The following is a 20,162-nucleotide window of genomic DNA, read 5'->3' on the forward strand; positions in this document are numbered from 1 at the left end:
GGGGTTCCTAAATATATTGTAAGGATTTTGGCGTACTGGTATGCCCACCAGACTGTGCCGGTAAAATAGGGCCGTTGTATTTGTCCCCATTTGGGGTTGGAAATGGTGTGAGACAAGGGGTCCCCAGTTCTTTTAAAAGTTTATACCGATGGTCCGTCAGCAGTCTCAGCTGCAGAGACACTGGCGTAGTTGTCTCTTTGTCTCTTTGTTGGCACTGATTGAACTATTTTTATGACATGATTATATTTTATTATTGTTTGTGATGTTTTGTCTTTTAATTTTTTTATATGGACCCCGAGTCTGGAATAAAGGATTGATGATTTATTGATTGATTGATATAATGCTGCTTTTTGGAACTGCATTTTTTTATTTGGTATTTTTGCTCCTAGTTATACGTCCTGTCTCGGCCAGAACCGACATTTTTCATTTTGTGAGGTTTTTCTGGTCGAGAAAAAGACCCCAGCTGGGTGAGGAGCAGCTAACCTCATCTGATGAACCATGTTTCATGATTCAGCTCACACATACGAATATAAACTACAAGTTACACTGAAAACACAGACACACACACATATATATATATTTATATATGTATACATTTTAAAGACAAAAAAAAAACTTTCTTTCAAAATCACCTCTGAATTTTTAAAGAACAACAAAAATGGCCTAAAGTAATCATGCATGTTTTCTTTAAAAATAGGTGGTAAAATAAATCCAAAAGCCATTTAAAGCCATCTGCCCCTCCTCAAACACTAAAATAGAAAACAAAAGTCCCTCCCCAGGAAGTAAAAATGTATTTTATGTGCCTCCCCCCTTTTTGCACCCCCCCATAAATAACAAACAGTCCCTGAGTTATATTTAATTTTCCATTCTTATCCGGCTCTAAACCCTTTTTTTAGACTAATATATATAAAAAGCTGTTAAATAGTGATGAAAAAGAACCGATGAGGAGTGTCGATGGTTGTTTCACAGAATGTTTAGTCTTTAAAATTTGGCTCAAAGTCCTGGAAAAGTCCTGGAAACGTTATTGGTAAAAAAAAGTGTGTTTTCTGGGCTCCTCCGATGATTTTGTCTCAGCTGTAACAGCAGAGACAAACAGGCGTCACACACTCGCAGCCATTTGGGAGTTTCGGGTGAAAGGATGCAGATTTTATGTAAATCTGTCCGTCCTCGTCCCCGACCACAATCCTCAGCGAAACCGAAAACCATCCACAGGGAGGACAAACCGTCAGTGACAGGACAGAGACGAGAAGCACGTGGCGGAGTGTAAAAGTCTCACATTAAAACCACTTTTACCACCTCTGTTTAATTTGACTTTTCTGTGGAACTTGATTCAGTGTTCCGATTTTTATTTTAGTTTTATATTCAGAGAAAAAATTATTATTTTATGTTTTTTTTCATCTTGTTTCATTTTCTCGCCTCGTCCTGACTCATCTTGTCCTGACTCGTCTCCTCTCGTCCCGTCCCGCCTTGCCTCTTCTTGTCTCGTATTGTCCTGACCCGTCTCTCCTCGTCATGTCTCGTCCCTCCTCGCCTTGTCTTGTCTCGCCTCGTCGCATCCCGTCCCGTCCCATCCTGTCCCACCTCCCCCGGCCCCGCCTCGTCCCACCTCGGCCTGCCCTGGGGCTCTGGCCCGGAGAGCCAGCCGGCGGTTCAGGAGGCCAGCCGGCGGCCGGCTGAGGGGCCTTTCCCTCTTTGACTCACAGCGGATTAGAGAGACGTCGGTAAATGAGTGAAGCGTGTTTTCACAGCAGAACACTGCAGTAACTCTGCTCTCTGGTCCCTTCAGATCTTGATTTGTTGTCTGTGTTCAGTTCTGACGCTGACTGAAGCTCAGAGTCTCAGTAACGTCGGCAGAGTATCAGCCGACAGACTATTGAAACACGCCAAATTCTGCCTCTTGTCTCTTTCACATTCAGCTGATGATGATGATGTCCTAACTTGTCTTCTGTCCTCAGGCTGGTCGTGATGGGAAACAGCAGCACAACTTCGCCTCCTCCGTCTGTCAGCACCGCCAACATCAGCACCAACATTAGCGGTGGCGGTCACTCCTTTGGCAGCGTGCACTCCTTTGGCTTCCTGTGGTCCCTGCTCTTGTCCTCGGGGGACAATTACTCTCAGATGGTGTCCCAGTGTCAGGTGGAGACGGGTAAACTGGGCTGGTTGGGGGTGAAGATCTTTGTTCTGGTGACGGCGTTCCTGGCAAATGCCGCTCTGATGTGGCTGCTGCTGAGGAGGCGGAGAGCCATGACGGCGTCTGAGGTGCTGGGACTCAACGTGTCCCTCATGGACGTCCTGTACTGTCTCTGCCTGCCTCTGGACATTTACTCCACCCTCCGGGAGACGTGTCAGGTGACCCGCTCCGTCAGAGAGGCGCTCTTCGCTCTCAGCTTGTTCGGCTGCCCGCTGCTGCTGACCTTCATGTGTCTGGAGCGCTACGTGGCGGCGGCGCGGCCCGTCACCTTCATCAGGCTGGACCGGTGGGAGTACCGGGCGGTGCTGTGCGCCGCCGCCTGGCTGCTCACGCTGACCGTGGTGCTGCTGGGGTTCTATGTGCGGATGTTCGTCCTGGCTCTGGCGCTGTCCGTCACCATCTCGCTGCTCTTCCTGCTCATGCTGATGAGTCTGCTCGCCATCGCCGCCGTGTTGCGTCAGAGCGGCCCGGGCGAAGCTTCGGCGTCCAGCGCGCCGCTGAAGAGACGCGCTCTGAAGAACATTGTGGCAGTGATGGTGCCGTCGGTGGTGGCGTACTCTCCTCTGGTGGCTCTGGTCCCGTACGTGTCCGTGATCGTCTCGCAGCCGTCGGATGGCGTCAGCGCCGCTCAGTGCCGCGTCCTGCAGGTGCTGCTGCTCTTCCCGAACTTCGGCCTGTTCATCGGCCCCGCCTTCTACCTGTCCCGCTTCAGACAGGTGATCTGCTGCGGCCGAGAGCAGCTGAGCCTCAAAACACAGGCCGAGTAGATCCTCTCGGACGCGACGTGTCGCAGCTGCAGATGATCACAGATTCATCAGATCGATCAGAAAGTCTGACTGAGTTTAGCAAACCTGAGAGGAAACGTGGAAACAAACAACGATCATTTTCAAAGGAAAAAGGCAGAGAAAAAAGTTATTAGTTTAAAATTACTCAAGACAAAAAGTCCCCCCAAAATTGTCACATTTTTAAGAAAATCACTAAAAACTTTAGAGGAAGTGAACTCCGACCCGTCTTTTAAGAAAAAAAATCCCCAACATTTTAAAAGGAAAAAAAAAAATTGCTGACATTTAAAAAATTGCCAGAAACGTTCAAAGAAAAAACAATCACCATTGCATTTAAAAATAAATTAGAAAATATTTTTAAAAAGACATTATGACAGATATTTTTAAAAGAAAACAAAACGGCCAAATTCTTTTAAAAGTTTTTAATTTTAAGAAAAAAAGTACCAACAGTTTTTAAAGAAAAGGACACAAAAAGTGAGAATCTTTTTTTTTTTTTACGAAAGAAATCAGGCATGTTTTCTTCAAAACTGAAAATAAATCCCAAACACAGCCGGTTAATATCCGTGAATAAATAATGAACAGTCCCTAACTTCAGAGCAGTTTTTTTACAGTGAAATATGTTCCTGTGATGGCGGACGAGAACACACACACACACACACACACACACACACACACACACGCACACACACACACACACACACAAACACACAACCACACACACACCCACACACACACACACACACACACACACACACACACACACACACACACACACACACACACAAACACACGTGCGCGCGCACATAACACACGTAACACACACAACGTCAAGTCACTAAAATAAAAGCACTGTTTCCGGTGGAAATAAAAGTCTTCCTCTGATATAAACCCTCTATAAGAGTTAGATTTGGATTAACAGCAGTAACATTTCTAACATATAATAAACCTGGGCTATATTACTGCACTGCTGGATTTTACAGAGTAATTTATTACTATTATTATTATTATTGTTATTTCATTATTATCAGTAAATGATTAAAAGGAAATACATCCGATAAAAAAAACTGTCTAAAACTTTTTACGGATGAATCAAATGTCACATTTGATTGTTAAAATACTAAACTCAAAGTAAAAACATTTTATTAATATTATAATAGGTTGGATTTTCTTCTTAGTAATTTGCGTGATAATAAAGAATTTTCTTTTTTTTTTTCTCAGATAATAAGTTATTTATTGATATTTTTAATGTTATATTTAATAATTTGAAGTTGTGTGATGAGAACATTTTTATTGATATTTTATTACATATGTTATTTAATAATTTGGAGCTGTGTGATGATAAACTGTGTAATACATTTCTGCTCTGATAATAAAATATTTTATTAGTATTTTATTACATGTTCTATATGATAATTTGGAGCTGTGTGATGTTAAACTGTGTAATACATTTCTGCTCTGATAATAAAATATTTTATTAGTATTTTATTACATGTTCTATATGATAATTTGGAGCTGTGTGATGTTAAACTGTGTAATATATTTCTGCTCTGATAATAAACATGTAGTTGCAGTTCGGGACGTTTATTGTGAAGGTCCAGCAGGTGAACCTCCGGTAACTTCCTCCCAGTATCTCCCGGTAACTTGATGCTCCCTCTCCCGCTCGCCTCGCCCGTCCACCAGGAACACTTGTCTCTGTCCGCCGGAACTTCGGGCGTGTTCCCTCCCGGTGCTCCGCCGCTTCCCGCTCTCCCACCGGATATCTCACCGGGTTAACGGCGGACTAGCGGCCGGTTTGTCGACGCTTTTCTTTGCTTCTTCATCTCGGAGAAAAAAACAGAACCGAAGACTTTCCGACGCACCGGGAAACTCCCGCCGACAGCGTCCATGCTCGTCCCTGCTCAGGTGAGTGCGACCGATCCGGTTTACCGGGAGGAGAGTTTTTCTGTTTTTTTTTTGTTTCTAACGAGTCTCTGCCGGCTGTTTATATTTATCTTCTACGTGTTTATATTTGTCATGTTTATATTTCTCTTCTACATGTTTATATTTCTCTTCTACGTGTTTATATTTCTCTTCTACATGTTTATATTTCTCTTCTACGTGTTTATATTTGTCATGTTTATATTTCTCTTCTACATGTTTATATTTCTCTTCTACGTGTTTATATTTCTCTTCTACGTGTTTATATTTGTCATGTTTATATTTCTCTTCTACGTGTTTATATTTCTCTGTATATTTCTTTATTTCTTTTGGTTTATATTTCTTAGTGTTTATTTTTTAAAAGACATTTCTTTTTTCTCTTTGCTTATATTTAAATATATATAGATGTTTCTTCATTCCTTTCTCTATTTTTTATTTGCTTAAATTTCTCTTCCTTTTCTTTATATTTATCTTTATTTATTCATTTATTTTTCTTTGAACTTCTCTGTATATTTCTTTACTTCTTCACTTCTTGTTTTTATTTCCCTTGTCTATGTTTATATTTATCTATATTTCCTTCATATACAGTATATTTCTTAATTTCCCCAAATGTTTCCTTTAAAAATCACAGAAATATTTCTTAAATCGTTAAAAACTTTTATGAAGGGATAATAAGCACAATGTGTGCTTAAAACTTGCAAATCCTTTTTTTTATGAGAAAAGTTTGTTTTTTTTAAAAATCATCAACAATTTTTAACAACAATCACAACAACAAAAATATCCCCAAAATGTTTTCCATAACAATTCAATTTTTTTATAAGGAAAACAAAACTAAACCAAACTAAATAAATTAAAATAAAATAGTGATTTTTAATTAAAACATTTCGATTGGTAACTGTTTTCATTGAAGATCACCAAAATTTTAGAAAGAAAAAAAACCACAAAAATCTTTCACAAAAAAATAATTTCCAAAATGTTTTCATCATAAATCTCCAAAACATTTAATGTAAAAACATTGCTAATTTCCTTTTTTTTTTTTTTGTTTTCTTTAAAAATTGGCAGTAAAATTGAGACAAAGTCCAACTTTTTAAAGTTGTCTGCTGCTCCCCTAAGACCAAAATAAAAGCACCAGCCAAAACCAAAATAAAAGCACCAGTCAAAACCAAAATAAAAGCACCAGTCAAAGCCAAAATAAAAGCACCAGTCAAAACCAAAATAAAAGCACCAGTCAAAGCCAAAATAAAAGCACCAGTCAAAGCCAAAATAAAAGTATCAGTCAAAGCCAAAATAAAAGCACCAGTCAAAACCAAAATAAAAGCACCAGTCAAAGCCAAAATAAAAGCACCAGTCAAAGCCAAAATAAAAGTATCAGTCCCTCCCCAGGGCTAAAAAAATATTAAACATGCCCACGCCCATAAATAACTAACAGCCTGCGTCATTTTCCTGCTGTAGGTGTTTGTCGATGTTTGTCGATGTTTGTTTGTAGGTGTTTGTAGATGTTTGTTTGTAGGTGTTTGTAGATGTTTGTTTGTAGATGTTTGTTTGTAGATGTTTGTAGGTGTTTGTAGATGTTTGTTTGTAGGTGTTTGTAGATGTTTGTAGATGTTTGTTTGTAGATGTTTGTAGGTGTTTGTAGATGTTTGTTTGTAGATGTTTGTAGGTGTTTGTAGATGTTTGTTTGTAGATGTTTGTTTGTAGATGTTTGTAGATGTTTGTAGGTGTTTGTAGATGTTTGTTTGTAGATGTTTGTAGATGTTTGTAGGTGTTTGTTTGTAGATGTTTGTAGGTGTTTGTAGATGTTTGTAGATGTTTGTTTGTAGATGTTTGTTTGGAGGCGTTTGTAGATGTTTGGAGGTGTTTGTAGATGTTTGTAGGTGTTTGTAGATGTTTGTTTGGAGGTGTTTGTAGATGTTTGGAGGTGTTTGTTTGTAGATGTTTGTTTGGAGGCGTTTGTAGATGTTTGGAGGTGTTTGTAGATGTTTGTAGGTGTTTGTAGATGTTTGTTTGTAGATGTTTGTAGGTGTTTGGAGGTGTTTGTTTGTAGATGTTTGTTTGGAGGCGTTTGTAGATGTTTGGAGGTGTTTGTAGATGTTTGTAGGTGTTTGTAGATGTTTGTTTGGAGGTGTTTGTAGATGTTTGTAGGTGTTTGTAGACGTTTGTAGATGTTTGTAGATGTTTGTTTGTAGGTGTTTGTAGATGTTTGTTTGTAGATATTTGTAGGTGTTTGTAGATGTTTGTAGATGTTTGTAGATGTTTGTTTGTAGATGTTTGTAGGTGTTTGTAGATGTTTGTTTGTAGATGTTTGTTTGTAGATGTCTGTAGGTGTTTGTAGATGTTTGTTTGTAGATGTTTGTTTGTAGATGTCTGTAGGTGTTTGTAGATGTTTGTAGATGTTTGTAGATGTTTGTTTGTAGGTGTTTGTAGATGTTTGTAGATGTTTGTAGATGTTTGTCTGTAGATGTTTGTATATGTTTGTAGGCATTTGTATATGTTTGTAGATGTTTGTAGATGTTTGTTTGTAGATGTTTGTTTGTAGGTGTTTGTAGGTGTCTGTAGATGTTTGTAGATGTTTGTAGGTGTTTGTAGATGTTTGTTTGTAGATGTTTGTAGATGTTTGTTTGTAGATGTTTGTTTGTAGGTGTTTGTAGGTGTTTGTAGATGTTTGTTTGTAGATGTTTGTAGGTGTCTGTAGATGTTTTTAGGTGTTTGTAGATGTTTGTAGGTGTTTGTAGATGTTTGTTTGTAGATGTTTGTAGGTGTTTGTAGATGTTTGTTTGTAGAGGTTTGTAGGTGTTTGTAGATGTTTGTAGATATTTGTAGGTGTCTGTAGATGTTTGTTTGTAGGTGTTTGTAGATGTCTGTAGGTGTTTGTAGATATTTGTAGGTGTCTGTAGGTGTTTGTAGATGTTTGTAGGTGTTTGTAGGTGTCTGTAGGTGTTTGTAGATGTTTGTAGGTGTTTGTTTGTAGGTGTTCGTAGATGTTTGTAGATATTTGTAGGTGTCTGTAGATGTTTGTTTGTAGGTGTTTGTAGATGTCTGTAGGTGTTTGTAGATATTTGTAGGTGTCTGTAGGTGTTTGTAGACGTTTGTAGGTGTTTGTAGATGTTTGTTTGTAGATGTTTGTAGGTGTTTGTAGACGTTTGTAGGTGTTTGTAGATGTTTGTTTGTAGATGTTTGTAGGTGTTTGTAGGTGTTTGTAGATGTTTGTTTGTAGATGTTTGTTTGTAGATGTTTGTAGGTGTTTGTAGGTGTTTGTAGATGTTTGTAGATGTTTGTAGGTGTTTGTAGATGTTTGTAGATGTCTGTAGGTGTTTGTAGATGTTTGTAGGTGTTTGTAGATGTTTGTTTGTAGGTGTTTGTAGATGTTTGTAGGTGTTTGTAGATGTTTGTTTGTAGGTGTTTGTAGATGTTTGTTTGTAGATGTTTGTAGGTGTTTGTAGATGTTTGTAGGTGTTTGTAGATGTTTGTTTGTAGATGTTTGTAGGTGTTTGTAGATGTTTGTAGGTGTTTGTAGATGTTTGTAGATGTTTGTAGGTGTCTGTAGGTGTCTGTAGGTGTTTGTAGATGTTTGTTTGTAGATGTTTGTAGGTGTTTGCAGGTGTTTGTAGGTGTTTATTTGTAGATGTTTGTAGGTGTTTGTAGATGTTTGTTTGTAGGTGTTTGCAGATGTTTGTAGGTGTTTGCAGGTGTTTGTAGATGTTTATTTGTAGATGTTTGTAGGTGTTTGTAGATGTTTGTAGGTGTTTGTAGATGTTTATTTGTAGATGTTTGCAGGTGTTTGCAGGTGTTTGTAGATGTTTATTTGTAGATGTTTGTAGGTGTTTGTAGATGTTTGTAGATGTTTCGTGCTCATTTTAACTATCGTCATACGTATGTGGCGTGTTCGTCCTGTCAAGGTCGGACCATCAGCCCGCTGTAGCCTCTGTGACAGAGACCCAGCCAGCAGGGAACGTTCCCTCAACACTGGCCAACGTTCCCTACAAGTTACAATAATGTTTTAAAGGAAACATTGATGATCTAAAGTTCAAAGAAGTTTTAACGTGAATGTTGATTTTTTTACGTTTTGGAAACATAAAGAAAACTTTTTTAGAACCAAGCATGGCTTGCTGGGGACGGCGTTTAAAGAGTTAATTTAGTTACAGACAACAGGCAGCATGAGGAGCAGGAGGAGCAGGAGCAGGGGGAGGAGCAGGAGGAGCAGGGGGAGGAGCAGGAGGAGGAGGAGCAGGAACAGGGGGAGGAGCAGGAGCAGGAACAGGAGGAGGAGGAGGAGGATCCATCAGCTGGTTGGTCTCCTCTGTCTGGGAGGAGGAGAACAAGCTGCTCTGTGATCGTACTGAATAATTTCTCTCTTTGCTGCTAAAAATAACCGACTGTCCTGAACATCTCGCAACACACACATACACACATACACACACATACACATACACACACACAGAGACACACACATACACACACACACACATACACACACACACACAGAGACACACACACACACAGACACACACACACACACACACACAGACTGTATTTGTGTACTTGTGAGGACCCGCAGTGACCTGATTCAGACCTTCAGTCTTTAAATCCCCCCTGTGACCTGATATATACCCTGAAAGTTTTTGGAAAAATCGTGGAATTTTGTTTCCTAAACATGTACAATAATTGTCAAAGGATCGTCAGAAATTTGAAAATCCAAAAATGATTTCAGTTTTTACAGTTTCTGGCTGATGAATGAGATCATTTGGATGCAATTTATTGCAATTTATTTTTCTTTAAAAATCACCAAATTTATTTAAAGGAAGCAAAATGGCCACATTTTTAAAAAATAAAACATGTTTTGGCGTGTTTTAATCATCTTTAATTTGATCTTTTAAAATCACAAAACATTTCTAAAGGAAAAAAAAACACCAACACGTTCGCTTTAAAAATCAATAAAAAAAAAAATCCATTTCCAAAGAAAAGGGCAAATATTTTTCTTTAAAAATCTCCAAAACAATTAAGCCAAGGATCACCAAAAAATGTTTTAAGGAAAAAAGATCTCCAAAATGTTTACATTAAAACAGCTGTTAGCTGGACTCTGACAGGTGTGACAGGTGTAGGTGTCATGTGACCAGCAGGTGACCCCTCCTGGTTCCTGCAGCTCAGTGAAATCTTTAAGCAGAAAAAATGTTTTTTTTTTTTTTTTTTTAAAGGGAAAAATTATTACATGAAAAAAAATGTCAAAATGTTTTCTTTATCTAAAAATCATCTCTTTTTTTTCAAAGAAAAATCCTGGAAAGTTTTCTTTAAAAATCATCAGGAATCTTTAAGGAAGGAAAAATTGCCAAAATGTTTTCTTTAAAAATCACCTAAAATTTGTAACAACAATAAAAGTCTCCGAAATGCTTTCTCCTCCCGCAGACGTTCAGGATGTTGTCTTACTGTGATTGGTCGAGAGGCCGTCAACACACATTTCTCTGTTTATGCTTAATGTGTGTGTAGTTTGCTGTAATTGGCTGAGAGGCGGTGAACACGCGTGTTGTTTTCTGTGAGGCGTGAACGTGAGGCGGAGTTTAACGGAGCGTCTGCAGGAGCCGCTGAGTCACCGTCAGGATTCAGTTTCCAGCAGCAGCTTTAATGTCAACATGAGAGGAGACGCCATCCTCCGTCCTCCGTCCTCTGCCCTCTGCCCTCTGTCCTCCGTCCTCTGTCCTCCACCCACTGACCACAAACACACCACCCTGCTCCTCCTCCTCCTTCCTGTTTCCACTGAAACATGACTCCCGGGACTAACATGCATCTTTTAGTGTTCAATTACACACACACACACACACACACACACACACACACACACACACACACACACTCTTATTGTCTGAGTTTCTTACTGTTGAACGGTCCTGGTCAAGATTTAGGACTACACTTCCCTTCATTTGGAGGATGTAAACAGGAAGTATGAGCTCTGTCTTTGCAGGATATCCTCGAACCTGAAAGGCATGTTTTCTTTCAAAATAGCCAAAAATGTCACAATTTATCACAACAAGAAACATTAAAAACAGAAATTATTTTAGTTTTGTTCTTCTTAAAAAATAATTTTTCATATCTTTAAAAAAGATAAACACCCCAGAATTTTAAATGAAAAAGAAATGGCAACATTTTTTGAAGAATTAAAAACGCCAACATTTTGGAAGAAAATAAAAGCCAAAATATTGTCTTTAAAAATTGCAGCAAAGTTTTGAAGGAAAAAAAATACTGCCAAAGGCCCACGCCATTGTGTTAAACATATAATGGGCTTTATAAATAAAACTGACTCGACTTCAGCCTCTTCAGTTTCTGTGATGCCGGTATGCTGTCTAAAATCACACTCTGAGATGGTCCGCAGAGACTCTCTGTGGACCAAAGGACATGAGAGTCAGCTGGGAGCTGCAACTTGAGCTCCAAGTTTTCATGTCTCCGTGATGTTGTGTTTGGAGTTCGTCCGTCTCATTCTGCGAACGTGATGTCTCAAGAACATCTGAATGTTTCTGAATCAGAGCTGATCAGATCAGATCAGACAGATGGATGAGAGGAGCTGCTGCTGCGGAATGAACCATTCAGTTTTACTTTCAATGCACCTGATGTTCTGCTCCGTCTGTGCCCAGAGTACTCTCTGCTGCTACCTTAGTACCCAGAATATGTTCTGCTGCTCTGTCTGTACTCAGAGTGCATTCTGCTGCTTAATATGTGGCAGCAGATGTTTTGATTGTGGTGAGAAGCAGAAGAAGAAGCAGAAGCAGAAGCAGAAGCAGAAGAAGAAGCAGAAGCAGAAGCAGAAGAAGAAGAAGAAGAAGAAGAAGAAGAAGAAGAAGAAGAAGAAGAAGAAGAAGTCTTTATTGTCCCTGTGGGGCAATATGGTCTGCAACAGCAGTCAACCCAACCAGTTGGCACCATAACTAAATACCACTAAGACCATAAATACATATAATAACATACAGTAGATGACATCAAAGTTGGTTGTAATGAGTATAAAACGTTGAAGGTTCATCAGTAATTGTACAGCACAAGGTCATCAGGGCCTAAAACCTGTTTAAAAACACAATCGCCGAGCACACAAAAGATGTAAGATATCTATTCGATTTTGCCCTCTCAGAGAAAGTATATCTCCTCCCTGATGGCAGAAGCCGAAACTCTGCATGGAGAGGGTGATGTGGGTCAGCTAACATGACCTTTGCCCTCTTCGTGGCTCTGACTTTGAAGTTAGTGGCAAGTTAGTGCCATTGATTTTCTGGCAGTTTAACAATGCGTCCAAGCCTCATTTTATAGACCATGCTGAGGTTGCCGAAACCAACAAGTCACTGCAAAAGATAAAACTGACTCAATAAATGATGAATAAAACATTCTTAAAAGCAAACTGTCAACAATAAAATCCCGTAATTTCCTCAGAAAGAGCCGTCTCTGATTGGCCTTTCTGCAGATGTAGTCAGTGTTGGCCTCAAAAGTCAGTTTGTCATCCAAGATGGTGCCAAAAACTTCTATTGGCTCACTGTCTCCACAGCTGTGCCATTTATGAAAGTAGACATGAAGCTGCAAGCACGAGTTGTTGCACCATTGAATGATTGTCCGAAACTGGACCGTGCTCCAGCTCGTGGTCTTACAGGAGGCTGACGACCAACAAATCATCTGCTAACGATGAAACTCGACTCAACCGTACTCTGACAGTCGTTATTGTCCGGCACAAATAATAAAGGGGACGGGACACGCCCTTGGGGTGGCCCTGTAGAGCATGTCAGAGCCCCAGACCGAGTGTCTTTGACACGCGTTGTCTGCGACCTCATAGACCGGAAGTCAACCAACCAACATGTAGCGCCAAAATCAAAGCCAGGCATTCTCCAAAGCCTGCTGGCTGGACTGTGCGGCTGCGTACGGTTAAAAGCTGACGAGAAATCGATGAAACGTAAGCGAGCATGGCTCCTCACTCCCTCAAGGTGTCCAACAACCAGACGGAGCAGCGTTGCAATGGCAACGTCCCTTCTGCTGCTGATCAGCCAACTGAAGAGGGTCACTTACACTTTGTGTCGTAGTCAGCGGGCTTCGCTTCATGAGATGATCAGATGCTGTGAGTCGCTACAAATGAGTGTGTGGAGACTCTGTGATGTTGACAATCTTTAGAAAAGTAGGAACAAAATGAGGCCTGAAGATTTTTAAATATCAATAATGATAATACAGCTCACACTGAGTTCAGATGACGATGTTTGTTCCCATCGTGGTCGCTCTGTGAGCCGCCGCCCCCTCTACGACTCGCTCTGTGAGAGCAGGAGGTTCATCCTCTGAGCTGCTGTTTCACTAATTAATTACAGTCTGCACTGTGAACAGTGTGTGTGTGTGTGTATACCTGTGCAGGTTATCTCCTTGGCGACCGTAGAGCAACACCTGCAGAGCGAGCCTGTTTGAGTTCACTCCACAGAGACAGATGTTCCTGCACGGCCTCATGGGAACAGGAAGTGTTCACTCAGCAGATTCTCCTGCAGAAAACACACACTCACACACACACACACACACACACACACACACACACACACACACACACATACACACACACACACACAGTCAGTGTTCAGGTGTATTTAGAGTCTGTCCTCCAAAAAAAACTGCAGAATCAGCTGTTTCAGTAAAACTGCGTCGGTTTACATCACTGTGACGACGCCCCCTGCTGGTCAGAGGACAGTCTGCATGTCCTCTGCTCCATGGAGGACAGTCTACGTGTGGAGGACAGTGTGCATGTCCTCTGATCCATCGAGGACAGTTTGCATGTGGAGGACAGTCTACATGTGGAGGACAGTCTGCATGTCCTCTGCTCCATGGAGGACAGTCTGCATGTCCTCTGCTCTGTGGAGGACAGTCTGCATGTCCTCTGCTTCATGGAGGACAGTCTGCATGTTCTCTGCTCCATGGAGGACAGTCTGCATGTCCTCTGCTCTGTGGAGGACAGTCTGCATGTGGAGGACAGTCTGCATGTGGAGGACAGTCTGCATGTCAACATGACAAGAAAACAAGAAAAACACCAAAAGAAGGCCTAGGCAAGGACGTGTAAGCTCCACTGACTGAACCATAACACAGATCCGGTGTAGAGTTCTTCCGTGTTGTTGCACAGGTGACGTGTTGCTCATAAGTTCTGAGTTTTACAAAGTTTACAATGATTAAAATCCCCAAGGATAAATTTAGGTGCATCTGGACATATCGAGCCCAGATTATGCGTGACGTCAGCGATCAGCTGGGCAGCAGCTGATGCACTGGCTCACGGATGAATGTATGCTAAAGTGTTAAACAGTTGTTGGAAATGGCGAGGCAGGTAGAAGGGGGGGAGAGAGATACAGTAGCTCCACCTCAGCCCTACATATCCTCTCCCTGACCACAACGGTTTTACAGCACTTTTGGTTTATGTAGAAACACACCTCCTCCTCAACTCTTCCTGGTAGTCTCCGGAGACCGGTTCAGGTGAATAGGGCTTCCAAACCCACTTGGCTCCAGGTCTGGGTGCGGGGCTGATTCGCTTAGCCATGTTTCCATAAACGCAAGGAGACAAATTTTTATTTCCCGTTGAAACTTGGCGTTCGCCTCCAGTTAATCTATTTTGCGCCGAATAGACTGCACATTTGACAGCAGGACAGTGGGAAGAGGTGGCAGCTTACAGCAGTTGTCAAGCTGGAGATTCTTAAGTCTTCGGCGAATCCTACCTCTTCTTCCCTGTTTCCGAAAACCCTTAGCTGGCTTACGAAGCTCCGTCGGGATGTTTGCAGGGACATCGCCGACTTTGGACGTCTGTAGGATATTGTGCTGATAATAGGCCAACCTCTCCTGACTGCAGGACTCAGACTTCAGCTTCTGTCAAACTTCTGTGCTGTTAATCATTTTACTCAGGAATTAAAAACTTTAGAGTCGGCCTACTTCTCCTATAGCTGCCAACAGCCTGCCGACATTCACAGTTAGAGAAAGGCTGAAAATAAGCTCATGTGCTTGTGGCCCCGGGCCCCCAAAACATTACATCTGCCCCTGGTAATAATAATGAGAGCTCAGCGCGAGCGGCCGGATGAGACACGGAGCGATGCGTCCCGCTGTTTCTAAATAATTCATCCAAAGTCTGATTAAAGCTGAAACTAACACAAAGTCGTCTGTAGAGTCTAAAGAAGTCACTTTCACCTCTGCAGATGTGTCTGTTTCAGACACTTTGGTGCTGTGAGGAGAAGCTGCGCTCTGTTTGTCTGTCTCACTGCGCTGCTGTCGGACCATCGGCTGTTTGATCCGCCATGATGAAATGCTGTGGCTGTCAAACACTCAGCTGTTCGACAGTCAAAGTCCTTCACTGTATTTGGTTCTCCGCGTCTCTATTCTTATTATCATTGGCTGTTCGTGTTGTCTGTCAAAACACGGCTGTGATGAGTTCTATCGACATTCTATCGACTACGTCTCATATTTCAGTCGAAGAAAAGTTATATCGCAATTGATATTGTTATCGTTTATCGCTGAGCCCTACTCCTGCTCCTCATTTCTCCTCCTGCTCCTCCTGCTCCTACTCACCTCCACCTGCTCCTCCTTCTCCACCTGCATCCTCTTTTCCTCCTTCTTCTCCTCTTTCTCCTCCTCATCTCTTCTCCTCCTCTTCCTCCTCCTCATCTCTCCTTCTCCTCCTCTCAGATGTGTGGTAGGAGTTCAGTCTCTCATACGTCTCCTCCTGCTGTGTGTTTTAGGAGTTGCCTGCTCCTGGGTCGGTGTGGAGGACTGAAGGCTGCAGGACAGAGTCAGTCTGAGGTCATGAAGCCACCCTGCTCCTCTCCCTGCTCCCTGCACTCCTCCCTGTGGTTCCTCCTGCTGCTGGGAGGCGGGTCTCTGCTGCTCCTCGTCGACCTGCAGGACCTCACCGAGGTGCTCCGCCTGCAGACCCCAGGTCAGTGCAGGACCTCCTCCTCATCCTCCTCCTGCTAGTGATGCTGGTTACATTGATGCTTGTTGTTTTGCTCACATATGTTTTTTTGTGTGTGTGTGTGTGTGTGTGTGTGTGTGTGTGTGTGTGTGTGTGTGAGTGTTTGTGTGTGTTGGTGTGTGTTGGTGTGTGTGTGTGTGTGTGTGTGTGTGTGTGTGTGTGTGTGAGTGTTTGTGTGTGTTGGTGTGTGTTGGTGTGTGTGAGTGTGTGTGCTGCAGATTCAGTTCCCTCCCTGGAGAGTTTAATGTAGTTTCATAGTGTGTGTGCAGGAGTGTGACAACATGTGTGATGAGCAGCAGAAACACGCCTCGGCCTCGCCTTTAATTAATGTTTTCTCACACACACACACACACACACACACACAGACACACACACACACACATACAGACAGACACACACACACACACATACAGACAGACACACACACAGACACAGACACACACACAGACACACACACAGACACAGACAGAGGGAACATTGAGATGCCATTTCACTTCTTCTTTTGTCACTGCCCACTCTCTGCTGGGGGTGTGTCCTCTGTCTCAGTGTGTCCTCAGTCTCAGTGTGTCCTCTGTCTCAGTGTGTCCTCTGTCTCAGTCTCTGACATTTTACACACAACATGATGACTCTACTGTCCTCAGTGTGAGACGAGCTACAGACAGACAGATAGACGGATGTATGGACAGATTCTTTATTAACCCTTCACAGAAGATTGCATTTGTCGCGGCGGTTGATTCACAGCTAACTACACACAGTCATGACAAAAAACAACACAAAAACACGTTTATTTTGTTCATTAAAAAGTCTCATGGCAAAGTAGTGAAATGAATAATTATTAACCATTAATGTCCAGTGTCTCATATAAACTGTCTTATGAGGTCTCGCTGCTTTTAATTATTGAAATAATTTGGATTTATTAGATTTCCTTTAACCTTTTTGCATGAGCACTTTTACTTTGATACATGAAAACATTTTCCCTGAAATCACATCTTTTTGGCGTCTTTGCACACAGCACTAAAGCTGTCCTTATTTGGTGTTTAGGGGGCGTTACCTGTGCTGACAGGTGACTGGTGGTCAGTGGGATTCATCTCTGGAGTCGACTCCTCTCATGTTTTCTCTGAGCAGAAATTTAAGAGATTATTTAAGAGGTATTTAAGGGGAAGTTGCTGCAGGAATCTGGCCGTCTGCTTCATGGCGTTTTTCTTGCAGGGCGGTCATTAAACCGTGTTTTATGTGAGGTGTTGTATTTCTGATATATGAGGTGATGAGGAGGTGTGCGTGTGTGTGGGTGCGTGCGTTGCCGCACATATCTGCGAGCATGACCTCATGTTTGCAAAACCTCATGGGAGCCAGGTGATAGATGCAGGTGTATTTTTAGAGGCTGAGCTCAGCGCCACCGTGGCTGCAGCCCGTCTCTCGGGGCTCTCTGGATGATGTGTTTTTTCACACGCTGAGTCGTTTGTAACAAAGCTGATTTCAGATCAGATGTCGGTGGCCAAACTTTTTTAAAAGGGGGGCCGCATTAGATGATGTGAGAACACCTGGGGTCCTCACGACATATGAGTTATAAAAAAAATAAAAATCGCATACAAATGACAGCTGTTTCATCTTTAAGTGAAAGTACTCAACTACATGAATGAAATGAAAATAGAAGAGGACTGTAGCCATCCTGCTGCTCTGTCTGTGCCCAGAGTCCATCCTGCTGCTCTATCTGTGCCCAGAGTCCATCCTGCTGCTCTATCTGTGCCCAGAGTATGTTCTGCTGCTCCAGCTTTGCTCTGTCAGTGCCCAGAGTCTGTCTTGAATTATCTGCTACTTCACGTGACACACACCTTCTCATAACAACCCCGAGAGGAAGATTTATTACCACACACACACACACACACACACACACACACACTGTGAAAAATAAATGTGTGCAGAAGTTTTGTTGTCACCTGCAGGAGTCACATGTCAACAGAAACATACAGCAGATGACTGGCATGTTCGTTTTTAGCTCTTCGTCACACTGCAGGCTGTGAGGTGAGGAGCCGTGTGTCACGTGACGTCACGTGACGTAACCGTCAGTGGAAGTCTGGATGTGTTTGAGCTCATGGTGAGATGCAGTCTGGGTAATAAATAAGCAGGAGGAGCAGGACGCTGCCGCCAACCTTCAGAGTCAGGAAGCTGCAGAGAGGCCATCTGGAGCTGTGTGTGTGTGTGTGTGTGTGCGTGTGCGTGTGCGTGTGCGTGTGCGTGTGTGTGTGTGTGTGTGTGCGTGTGTGTGTGCGTGCGTGCCAGATTTATTTCGAGCATCGTTGGCCTCCTGTTGAGTGTTGTCAACAGAGTGTGTGTTCATGTGTTCAGAGAAGCTCACACACACATCACAGGAAGGAGGATCCTTTCAAAATAATAGTGATGATTATAATTGTAAGGATAAATTGTGTAACTTTTGGCAGTTTTCGAAAACACGCTCAACAACCCAAAACAACTTCAGCCTGCAGCTTTGGATGTTTGTGTGTGGTTTGTTTTGGAAGCACGTTTTCATACTTCAAACATATTTCTTTTTAAAATGTATTTATTTATTTATTTATTTATTTTTACAAAAGGAAGGCACGTCTTCTTTAAAATCCACCCAAAAATTTTAAAGTCTGTCTCTGTGTCTCTGCAGGCGTCAACGTGCTGTCCCAACCCAGCTGGCCTGTGGACAAGGTGAGACAGCTGCATCCAGGACACCGAGGACACACTGAGAACACACTGAGGACACACAGGACAGACACACCGAGGACACAGGGCAGAGGACAGGCAGGCTGGGGGACAAAAATTCCAAAATTTAAAATTCTTAAAAAACCTTAAAATTTTTAAAGAAAAGAACAATTTCTTTTTAAATCGGCAACATTTTAAAGAAAACGTGCCGACATTTTTCTCTAAAATCTGTCGTTAAAGAAATGTAACTCCTGACAGTTTATTGGCCCCTCCCCTCATAAATAACAAACCGTCCCTGAGTTATGTTTCAGTATTCAGCCCTGAATTCATCACTTTTTAAAGAGTGTGTGTGTGTGTGTGTGTGTGTGTGTGTGTGTGTGTGTGTGTGTGTGTGTGTTGCAGGTGGCGGTGACGGTGCGCTCTCTGTCGGAGGACTCGCTCGGCTCCACACTGCCTGTCACTAAACGCCACAGGAAGTTGCTCCTCAAGACCCCAAACTCCTCCGCCGCCCCCGCAGGAGGACACGAGGAGCCGCACCTGCAGCGGCTGGCGGAGACGCAGGCGTCCCGGCAGCGCCTGCTGGCCGACGTCTGTTCGCGGTACCAGCCGGGTGCGGCGGGGCGGCCAGTGTCACGGCGGCAGGTGTCCCGGGTCTACGTGGAGGACCGGTCCCGCCTGCTGTACTGCGAGGTGCCCAAAGCAGGCTGCTCCAACTGGAAGCGGGTGCTGATGGTGCTGGGTGGTGCCGCCACCTCCACGTGGGACATCCCTCACGACGCAGCACATTACGCCAACCACCTGCGGCGGCTGGAGAGCTACGATGGCACCGGCGTGGCCGAGAGACTCCGTTCCTACACCAAGGTGCTGTTCGTGCGGGAGCCCTTCGAGCGCCTGGTGTCCGCTTTCAGGGACAAGTTCGAGAGCCCCAACTCGTACTACCATCCCGTGTTCGGACGCCCCATCATTTCCAGGTACCGCCCCAACGCCACGCGTGCCGACCTGCGCTCCGGCGCCGGCGTCACCTTCAGGGAATTTGTGCAGTACCTGCTGGACGTGCGGCGGCCCGTCGGGATGGACATCCACTGGGAGCCTGTCAGCCAGCTGTGCAGCCCCTGCCTGCTGCACTACGACTTCATCGGCAACTTCGAGAGCCTGGAGGAGGACGCCAACTTTCTGCTGCGGAGCGTCGCGGCGCCCGCCAACCTCACCTTCCCTGACTTCAAGGACCGCAACCCCCGAGCCGAGAGGACGTCCTCCAGGATCACTCAGAGCTACTTCTCTCAGCTCAACGCCAGCGAGCGCCAGAAGGCCTTCGACTTCTACTACATGGACTACCTGATGTTCGGCTACCCCAAACCTTTCAAGGACCTGCACTGACCACTCCAAACCCTTCAAGGATCTGCACTGACTGCTCCAAACCTTTCAAGGACCTGCACTGACTGCTCAAAACCCTTCAAGGACCTGCACTGACCGCTCCAAACCCTTCAAGGACCTGCACTGACTGCGCCAAACCTGCACTGGGTGGGTTGGTGATTTTTGTTTCCTTGAAATTTTTTTGGCAAATTAAAAAAATGAAAATCTTATTTTTGGCACACAAAAATTTTCTTTCATATATATTTTAAAGAAAATATTTTTGTGATTTTTATTTCTG

General features: G+C 43.2%; 2 protein-coding genes across 3 annotated transcripts in view; both read left to right on the forward strand.

Moving 5' to 3' along the window:
• Positions 1–1,965: 1,965 nt before the first annotated feature.
• On the forward strand, positions 1,966–3,695 carry LOC121964245 (uncharacterized). Its single transcript, XM_042514460.2, has one exon. The coding sequence runs from the start codon at positions 1,966–1,968 to the stop codon at positions 2,956–2,958; it is 993 nt and encodes a 330-aa protein (XP_042370394.2). The 3' UTR covers positions 2,959–3,695.
• Positions 3,696–4,617: 922 nt separating this feature from the next.
• LOC121939796 (carbohydrate sulfotransferase 8) overlaps positions 4,618–20,162 on the forward strand; it is a 15,581-nt gene continuing 36 nt past the window's right edge. The window contains exons 1-4 of one of the 2 annotated variants that reach the window (XM_088079485.1): positions 4,618–4,875; positions 15,594–15,790; positions 18,477–18,610; positions 18,914–20,162. The exon at positions 18,914–20,162 is cut by the window's right edge and continues 36 nt beyond it. In XM_088079485.1, the coding sequence (XP_087935611.1) occupies positions 15,658–15,790; positions 18,477–18,610; positions 18,914–19,888 (1,242 nt within the window). In that variant the 5' untranslated portion in view covers positions 4,618–4,875; positions 15,594–15,657 and the 3' untranslated portion in view covers positions 19,889–20,162. The remainder of the gene's footprint in view (positions 4,876–15,593; positions 15,791–18,476; positions 18,611–18,913) is intronic. The other variant, XM_088079486.1, reaches the window with a different exon arrangement.

This window comes from Plectropomus leopardus, chromosome 7 (assembly GCF_026936395.1).
Source record: "Plectropomus leopardus strain MGB_pleo_1.0 chromosome 7, ASM2693639v1, whole genome shotgun sequence".
Lineage (NCBI taxonomy): Eukaryota > Metazoa > Chordata > Actinopteri > Perciformes > Serranidae > Plectropomus > Plectropomus leopardus.